Source organism: Quercus lobata, chromosome 3 (assembly GCF_001633185.2).
Source record: "Quercus lobata isolate SW786 chromosome 3, ValleyOak3.0 Primary Assembly, whole genome shotgun sequence".
NCBI lineage: Eukaryota > Viridiplantae > Streptophyta > Magnoliopsida > Fagales > Fagaceae > Quercus > Quercus lobata.
In genome coordinates this window covers 8,405,160-8,415,124 of record NC_044906.1, presented here as the reverse complement: position 1 = coordinate 8,415,124, position 9,965 = coordinate 8,405,160, and the positions used below count along the sequence as shown (strand labels likewise).

The 9,965-nt window shown below is 39.5% G+C and overlaps 1 protein-coding gene across 1 annotated transcript; it reads right to left on the bottom strand.

The window, feature by feature from the left end:
• Window positions 1–6,000: 6,000 nt before the first annotated feature.
• LOC115979255 (tropinone reductase-like 3) lies at window positions 6,001–9,469 on the bottom strand. Its single transcript, XM_031101239.1, has 6 exons — window positions 9,166–9,469; window positions 8,427–8,543; window positions 7,171–7,305; window positions 6,728–6,853; window positions 6,523–6,624; window positions 6,001–6,412 (listed from the first exon to the last, which is right to left on the bottom strand). The coding sequence occupies exons 1-6, from the start codon at window positions 9,301–9,303 to the stop codon at window positions 6,263–6,265; spliced, it is 768 nt and encodes a 255-aa protein (XP_030957099.1). The 5' UTR covers window positions 9,304–9,469; the 3' UTR covers window positions 6,001–6,262.
• Window positions 9,470–9,965: the final 496 nt, after the last annotated feature.

The window sequence follows — 9,965 nt, the reverse complement described above, 5'->3', positions numbered from 1 at the left end:
ATGGGAAACCAAGTACATAAAAGAAATCTTACAATTTTGACAGAACCAAGGCCTTGCATGGTCCCTTGACTCAAGCCTATGGGGCGAAACCAAGTACAAAACATTATTATTGTTAAAGTTTTGGACAGAAACCAAGGCCTTGCATGGTCCACGGACCAAGCCTATGGGGAAAACCAAGTACATAAAAGAAATCTTACAAGTTTTGGACAGAACCAAGGCCTTGCATGGTCCTCGGACTCAAGCCTATGGGGAAACCAAGTACATAAAAGAAATAAGTTTTGGACAGAACCAAGGCCTTGCATGGTCCTCGGACTCAAGCCTATGGGGAAACCAAGTACATAAAAGAATCTTATAAGTTTTGGTCAGAACCAAGGCCTTGCATGGTCCTCGGACTCAAGCCTATGGGGAAACCAAGTACATAAAAGAAATCTTACAAGTTTGGACAGAACCAAGGCCTTGCATGGTCCTCGGACTCAAGCCTATGGGGAAACCAAGTACATAAAAAAATCTTACAAGTTTTGGACAGAACCAAGGCCTTGCATGGTCCTCGGACTCAAGCCTATGGGGAAACCAAGTACATAAAAAAAATCTTACAAGTTTTGGACAGAACCAAGGCCTTGCATGGTCCTCGGACTCAAGCCTATGGGGAAACCAAGTACATAAAAAGAAATCTTACAAAGTTTTGGACAGAACCAAGGCTTGCCATGGGCTCACGGACTCCAAGCCTATGGGGAAAACCAAGTACATAAAAAAAATCTTACAAGTTTTGGACAGAACCAAGGCCTTGCATGGTCCTCGGACAGAACCAAGGCCTTGCATGGGGACTCAAGCCTATGGGGAAACCAAGTACAGAAGAAAAACTTACAAGTTTTGGACAGAACCAAGGCCTTGCATGGTTCTCGGACTCAAGCCTATGGGGAAACCAAGTACATAAAGAAATCTTACAAGTTTTGGACAGAACCAAGGCCTTGCATGGTCACGGACTCAAGCCTATGGGGAAACCAAGTACATAAAAAAACTTATAAGTTTTGGACAGAACCAAGGCCTTGCATGGTCCTCGGACTCAAGCCTATGGGGAAACCAAGTACAGAACCAAGGCCTTGCATGGTCCTCGGACTCAAGCCTATGGGAAAACCAAGTACATAAAAGAAATCTTAGAAGTTTTGGACAGAACCAAGGCCTTGCATGGTCCTCGGACTCAAGCCTATGGGGAAACCAAGTACACAAAATAAAAACTGTTACTAGAGCATTAAAATCCATCCGAAGAGGGCTTCTCGTTAACAGTTGGGTCAGTCTTTAATTGCACGGGTTCCCCGGTCTACCCGCAGATCCCTAGTGCCAAAGGGGCTAATACGATACGGCACAGTATGTTGTCCCAAGGGCACGATCCAAGTCCATCGCTGCTCGGCTGCTCTCTCGGATATTCGTCTAGCGTGCATCACGCAGCGCTCAGCAGCTATCTCGGTTAGTTCCATAAATTCAATCTATTGAGGATTACCATTGTTATACTTGATAATATTTGCGAGTTTAAACTAATAAGGGTTTGTATTAAAGTGTTTTTCCGTCCAGAATATTGTTAAAGGCATGTTTAGACTTAATATTCAGACCCAAAGTGGTTGTTGCAAAAAAAATAATAACATATGCATAAAGAAATAAACACATCTTTTATTAAGACAAAAGAACAGTACAGTGTACAATAAAAGCTGAAACCAGTTTACATTAGAGTTAACTGCGTAAGCAAAAGAAAAGCACAAAAGAGTAAAGATGATGCCGAGAAGATATCTTAGAGGAGAGGTTGGCTACTGTTCCAAGATGTCGTCTAAGGAAACTATTCCTCGACGCTTCTACATGCCCATAACTCAGGCAGCCAAAGAACCTGACCTCAGGCTAACACCATCTACAGCAAAGATGCAGGGAGCCGGCAGTTGGGAAGCCCCCGCAGAAGTTTGCTTGCTACAAGGCAGACGGCGCTGATGGCGGAAATTCCTTCTTCGGGCATGCCAAAAATCTGGCATGACCAGAACCTGCTTCGGATTTTGACTAAAAGAAGGAGAAACATCCTTTCCCCTCTCTCGAATTGAGATATTCTCTTGAGTCTACGCCTCCTTGGCCTGTACCTCACTATCTGGAGTCTCAGGAAGACACAGCGCTTTTGTGGCGGAGAGAGCCCCTTTGCCCCAATCCTCGCCTCAAACATGATGTACTAAGAGAGGAGACTGAAGAATTCGTGTGAAAGTAAAGCAAACTTCTCTCCTATTTATTTAAAAGAAGAGGTGATGGCATTTAATTCACGCAGCGTCCCAAGGAACGCTACAGACAAAATGTCTCCGGCTCGATTTCCAATGCCGTCTGCAACCCTGAGATTAAAGGAGCCTCGTAAAGGCGCACCTCGAATACTGGGACGCCAAAAAGTACCGCGTGACCAAAGACTACGGAAATGCCTCTAAACCTGTGGGCCTAATAAATTCGCGGCCCAGGCCCGTTCTGCATGGAAGCCCACGGACTATGGCCCACACCAAGGAATAACCATTACCGAGGACAACTTCCTGCTCGGCAACTTATGAGACACCTGAGGAAAGACAGGTGCAAAAAGAAAAGGGGAGGGAATAAAGTTTTGGACAGAACCAAGGCCTTGTATGGTCCTCGGACTCAAGCCTATGGGGAAACCAAATACAAAACAGAAACCAAGTACAAATTATTATTATTAAAGTTTTGGACAGAACCAAGGGTCCTCGGACTCATATGGGGAAACCAAGTTTTGGACAGAACCAAGGCCTTGTATGGTCCTCGGACTCAAGCCTATGGGGAAACCAAGTACAAAAAATTATTATTATTATTAAAGTTTTGGACAGAACCAAGGCCTTGTATGGTCCTCGGACTCAAGCCTATGGGGAAACCAAGTACAAAACATTATTATTATTAAAGTTTTGGAAAGGACCAAGGCCTTGTATGGTCCTCGGACTCAAGCCTATGGGGAAACCAAGTACAAAACATTATTATTATTAAAGTTTTGGACAGAACCAAGGCCTTGTATGGTCCTCGGACTCAAGCCTATGGGGAAACCAAGTACAAAACATTATTATTGTTAAAGTTTTGGACAGAACCAAGGCCTTGCATGGTCCTCGGACCCAAGCCAGGGGGGTAAGTATTACTTTTTATTGGTCTGCCTTATCATGCCAGGCACTTCCATTAAAGTTATGGCAACATCTTTTTATTATTAAGTATTTTGGTCTTAGTCGTCATTGATTTAGATGCTATATGATTGTGCCGAGCGGCGCTTACAAATTTATAAAAAACAAAGAGACAGAACATGCAAAGTGAAATAGAAACAAGTTTTATTAATATGAAAAATTATTACAATATACAAAGAGAGGCTTCAACCAGCCTATACAAAAGAGGGGCTGCCGAAGCAGTACTAACATCCACAGTACAGATAAGCAAACGGTCAAGCGCCTTTTTAAACTTGTCTTCAAGGTCCCTCCGATCTCTGCCTCATAGCTGCTCATACTAAGAGAAGAACTCACTTCAAAAAAAAAGAAGAACGAAAAAGAAGGAAATAGTAAGGAAGAAATCAATGAAGAAGATGGAGGACATGAGTAAGGGAAGGAGGAGAAGAAGAGTGGGAGAAATGAAAAGACAAAGAGAGGAGCAAAAGAGGGAGAAGGACAGCACCAGGGCGGAACTGGTGCTGGGAAGACTATAAGAGGAAGGCGGAGGAAGGCACCAGTGAGCAAAGAAGGGGAGAAGCAGAAGCACTTCGCCCCTGCCTCAGCCTCGACTCCTAACACACTGGTGCCATGTTAGGTACGCTCGTGAGGAGCCGAGTGGTGCTGGTATTGGGTGTTCTCGACTTAGCCACGCCGAGAATTCGACATGACGAGCCCCTGCTTCGGATTTTGGCTGAAAGAGAGGCGGGACAGATCTTAAGTCTGCGCCATCCTTGCCCCGATCGAGCCATTTCAAGCTTTATCGGAACATGGTGTTTTGAGGAGGGGCATGGTACTTTCATCGCTCGTTATGGTGGGCATGTACTGATATGGTGTATAACAAACGGGCTAAGCAGGCGCTGGAGAAGGCTACGGGTTTCAGATTTCAGAAGGAAAGAGAGGAGTCTGCACGAAAGTGATGGCCTCCTGCTTGCCTTCTTATAGGAAGGGCAGAACGAAGGGTATTAAATGCATTCAAGTTTCCCAAAGGAATCTGAAGAAAAAAGAGGCGTCCGTTCCGTTTCCCCACCTTATTAGATGAGCCGCCGGACATAAATGAGCCTCATAAAGGAGATTCATTAAGGGCGGTCTGGGACAGCCAAGCGGCAGGAGTAGATCACGGGCAGATTAAATGAAATCCCTAGAAAACCGGCTAATCTCCTGGGCAGGTGGAAAACCGCTCACATAAATGCGGGGTTGAACTAAACAAGCCATATTGAGGGCCCGGGTTTGCCAAAACCCTCCCTTCCAACCCGGAAGTCGGATAGAAGGGTTTTGAGGGGCTATTGTGGGGCCCAATAATTTAAGGACCAAGCCCAATTGCTCCTGGAAAATCCGAAGGCCCAATCCGAGGAGAGCTGTGGCCCAAGCTCTACAGTGCAGAGCACAAAACAATTTTTGGAAGGCAGCCGAGGACAGTTTGGTCCTCGGCAGATCCTGAATCCCACCGAAATGAAGGGATAAAACTGGTATAGGGACGAATTTGTAAGGAGATCCAAAATATCTTGGGGAAGTTATCCTTACTACCTTTCCGGATAAGACCCAACACATGACAGAGCCGTACTCTGCAGCCTTATCAACCATACCCAACAATTCTGGGATTAGACTGATGGGACAAATATCAGTCTTGTAAAGATTGACCCTACACGTGGACGAAGGACAATGAACACGGACGAGTATAAAAGAAGAAAGTAAATAAATCTGAAGGGGACCCCATCCCACCTAAAAAAAGAGAAAGATCACATGGGGGAGAACATCTCAACAACACCGGACTTCACTGAAGAAAGTCCGTCGTTGGATAACCGGGGTAAGGCCTCAATGGTCCTCGGATCAACTCCGAGGAGTCCCATCCCATAGGGTGCGACGTCTTAGGGCTTAAATGTTCAGGCCCAACTCCTTTTTCTACCTGAATTCCTCTAAAGCCAGGATCGGACATCGCCCCGTGACCAGCGGCTAGCTTTTCAAGCCCACTCTCTACAAATCATATTGTGAGGGATCTTTCGTACGCGAGCCCAACATCCTTATTGGGCCGCCAGAGAATCGTGTCCTTACAATATTGATATTAATTTGCATTATAGCATTTTTTTTCTTCTATTTATTAAATTTGTTCACTGAAAAATTGGACTATTTGAAAAGCTAAGGCATGTTCAATAGTAATGTTCAAACTTAAATGTGTTTAGTAATGATGTTTTATTATAGATGTTTGAGTTACGATTCTCAAATTATGATATTTAAAATTGAAACATGTATTTTGATTTAGTTTTCAAGTAATGTTTTTAAGTGGTAGTTTTGTAAATAAATTGAAAATCGTAAAGCCTATTGATAAGACTAAACTTTCTCTTACACATTTCAACATTATTTTTTCTCCCACGGGCCCTCCTTTTTGTTCTTCTCTTCTTCTTTTTTTTTTTCTTTTTTTTTTCTCCCCTTAAATAAAGTAAAATAGTATTCTTTTACTACACAATCATAATTTTTAAAAAAAGAATATACACATTCCAAACACACCATTATTTTTTTCACATCTTAAAATATATTATTTGAAATATAGTACTAAACACATATTTTGCATTATGAATATTTTATACACGTGTTATTATATAGTTATCACTTTTTAAAAAAGAACATACACATTCCAAACATACAACTATTATTATTATTTTTTTTACGCTTTAAAATATGTTATTTGAAATATGATATTAAACACACGTTTTGTGTTATGAATATTTTAAACACATGTTTTTACAACAAATTTTAAACCACAATTTTCACATTCTTTTAACTTCACTACCAAGCGGGCGCTAAAGCAATTGCCTTCCAAATAAAGCTGCTTGTGTGGAATATATATTGTGTGTACATGTTACTCATACTCACAATGTGCGGGTCTTTTTAGCCACCTGTGGCCATATATAACGAAATACATAACTTGGCGTCACTTACAAACGAAATACATAACTTATGAATTTATTCTTTGCCATTTAATTATGGAATTGTAAACCAGTTATCAAACCAATGGGATTTTAAGAGTAGAAGGTATTACAGAGAAAATAGAAAGGGATCTAGAGTCTCGAAGGCGTCCCTCCTGCCACCACCAGAGTTTCTCCTGTTATATAAGAAGCATCATCAGATGCCAAAAAGGCAGTAGCAGCAGCCATGTCTTGAGTGGTACCAAGCCTGTTAAGCATAGTCCTCCCCTCGACCTCCTTCCTCTGCAATAAATTAAACACATATTTGGTTAATTGCAAAGGTCAATGCCCAACATATTCTTAAGTGGGCAAGGTTGGACATGGACTGCAACTTAGGATGGATTTATACTTACAAGGGCATCATTTTCTGTAATGAATGAGGCAAAGTGTGTTGGTACAAAACCGGGAGCAACACAGTTCACACGTGTATTTGGAGCCATCTCAGCTGCAAGTGCCTAGATGATGATTGAGAAAGAATTAAAACAAGGAAAGAAGCTTTCCATGATTTGCTTGAATACACGACTAATATAAAACATGGATATGGGAGCCAAGTCATACCTTGGTAAGTCCAAGAAGGGCTGTCTTAGTCACCCCATACATAGCCATGGAAGCTGGTGGATGGTAGCCGGCAATAGAGGAAATGATGACCACAGAAGAACCCTTGGACATATGAGGACCTGCATCCTGTAAATTTAATGAAGTGAGACTCAAAAATTAACAAATCATACTAGCAATGTCAGCACACTAAAGACTATAAGGAGAATCTACCGTGAAAAAGGTTATCAAGGCCACTAATTACAGTATACCACAGACATAGTATCTATAATGACTATCTTCACTTCAAAAAAAAATAAAGGAAAAAAGAAAGAAAGAAAGAAAAAGACACAGTATCCATAGAAAAAAAAAAAATTAAGTAGACCCTATACCATAAAGAATTACAGACATTCTTCCTTTCTTATAATCTTCTCTTAAAATGAAAAACCTTTGTTAAAAGAAATTACCTTTAAGATAAGTATGGAGGATTTGACATTTATGTCCCACAGCTTATCCAGGACAGATTCTTGAGTTTGCAAAATGCTATCAACAGATGGATTAGTAGCAGCATTGGATACGACCACATCTATTTTACCATATTTCTGCAGAAGAACAATTAAGTTAAGATTATATTTTACACATTCGAGTGTTAGCAAAGACTGACACTCTTAATAATACATGAATCCATGCCATTAAAGGTAAGTAGACTGTTTGTAAATGAACCAAGCTGTTTATAAATAACTTGGACTTGGCTTGTTAAAAAGCTTATTCATGTTTTTTTGTTTTTAAATAAGCCAAACTTGAGCCTTAGTTTTAGACTTGTTTAATAAACAAGCCAAGCACAAGCAAAAAAAAAAAAAAAAACTGTTCATGAACAAGCTTGTGAACATTAGGGCTCCATACAAAACAAGCTGAGCTTAGGCTTGTTTGTGGTCTTGGTAATAAGCTTAATATGAGCTTGATAATTAAACCCAAATCTTACTAAGACTTTAAGTAATTGGGAATTGGGACTACTTGTCCAAACCAAATAGGCTTGATAATAAACTTGATATGGGCTTGATAATGTACTTATGTTGGATCTCAACCTTAAAAACTTAATATTGAGCTCAAGTTTAAGATGGATATTAAGCTCAAGCTTGGCTTGATTAATGAATCAATCCAAGTTCAAGCTTTTAGACTTTTTGATGAGCTTGAGCTCAAGCATCATTTATCAAGCTTGAGCCAAGCTTAAACATTTTACATTTGTTGTCAAGCCAAGCTTGAACAGTCACTACTCAACCAAGCTTAACTCGTTTACAGCCTTAAGTAGACACATAAAGTAAACACGGATGAACCTAGAAACTAGAAAGCAACAATTATTATATCTCATGTATATTAGGGAATGTTTGAATGCCATGATCATTGTGGGAATAACTGTTCATTTGAAAAAGTAATCATCATCTTTGACAGAAAATTAGATTAAAGCTTTCACTAATGGAGTTCTATTAATTACTAACTTTTAGAATGACATAGATTCCATTATCTAATGATGGTGAGACCAAAAGGGATTGCCAAAATCAACTGGGACCACCTGTTGGCTTGTCTGACTACCAAAGCAAAAACAATATGCAAAAGATGAGCCTTTCCCCTCTCTCTATTAAGTCTAAACTCACACTTTCTATACATTAATTTACTTTTCTAGTGCCATTCATATAAAAATCAATTATTCAACTTCATTTCTCACCTGAATAGTCTTGTCTATAAGGTTCTTCCTTTGTTGTGCATTTGACACATGACAAACAACACCCAACACCTCGATTCCTCGTGATTTGAGTTTTTCAACCGCCTCATCTACATTTTTCTGTAACAATTTCACCATGTACAAGTAAATCAACATCATATATCTAAATAACAAACAACACGAGACTTATCAGTTTATAAAAGCAAATCCTTCTTTTTAACACGCACACACGCATTAAACTGGAGTTGAAAGAAAATCCAACTTGAAGGCATTTCAAGCATAATCAGATATAAAAAGTCAACACCGACAAACAAAGCCTTGGTCCCAAAATTTTGGGGTTGGCTTCAAGCAAATTAGATACGATCCCAAAAAAATAAAAAATAAACAAATCCATGACTCCACCTACAATCATTCACTCAACAGAAGACCATATCAAATATGAATTTAATTCAATAACCCTACTTAAATTCAGCTATAACCTCTCAACTCTGCACACAACAAAACCTGATACTAAGTACTAACATTAGGATTAGATGAAATCGAAATTTCATTTCCTCAAAACCAAAACAACATGAAATTCAGAGTTGCATGTCCTTTTCATCTCAGTTTCCAAAGCAATCAACCATAAAAGCAGTAGAAAAAGAAACCAACTTTAGCTAGAGATGAGAAACCCCATGTGAATTAAAGCCTATCTATCCCAATATATGAATGAAAAATCGAAAATTGAGGGACACCCACATACCTGTTTGCGAGAAGAGATGACAACAGAGGCACCTTCCAAGCCAAGCCTCTCAGCAATGGTGAAGCCAATGCCCTGAGTGGAAGCAGTCACAATGGCAACCTTGCCTTCAAATCTCTTGGCAATCTTTGTCCCCTCCATTTTGTTTGGCTTCCTGATCTATGTAATGTAATCGAGTCAATTATTGAACCGAGCTTTGATTTTTTTTTTTTTTTGGAGAAACGAGCTTTGATTTTATAAGCAACAACGTTAGGGTGCACAGTACCTTCCGTTTTTTTGTTTTGACTTCTCATGTTCGCAATTTAGTGTCGATGTCGACGAGAACAAAGGAATGGATATATACCACAATCATTTTCCTGCGTATGGGCCCTACCCCCGACAATTAATTCCAATCATACATAGTACTTATCTTTTTTTTTGAGAATCTAGTACTTATCTTGTAGTCAAGTTAACTTTTTTTATATTATTTTTTTATGAGCTTGGTCTCTTGAAAATATAGTCTAAAAAAAATTAGTGTTTTAGGAACTTCAAAAAATTTATAATATCTCGTAAAAAGAAAAGAGAAAAAGAGGTCAATGTTCTCTCGTACCAAATTATAAGTAATAGGCTGTTACGAGTTATTATTAGTTGGTAAAAAAATAATTTTAATGGTAAGTTTAAATTAGAATTAATAACAACTTACTATATGTGTGTGTTTGACTCCAAATTAAAAAGTCAGCTTATTTTACTACTTAACTTATTTTTGCTATTATTTATGGGCCCTATTGCACTTTTTGGTACTATTTATGAGTTCTACTGTATTA

What these genes read in the sequence shown, in the direction of transcription:
- LOC115979255 (XM_031101239.1), bottom strand. Translation starts at nt 9,303, where the DNA reads ATGGAGGGGACAAAGATTGCCAAGAGATTTGAAGGCAAGGTTGCCATT. An exon ending in TCATCTCTTCTCGCAAACAG is followed by an intron (nt 8,544 to 9,165) that starts GTATGTGGGTGT and finishes AAATTGTTACAG; the next exon opens with AAAAATGTAGATGAGGCGGT. An exon ending in TTATAGACAAGACTATTCAG is followed by an intron (nt 7,306 to 8,426) that starts GTGAGAAATGAA and finishes GTTCTTCTGCAG; the next exon opens with AAATATGGTAAAATAGATGT.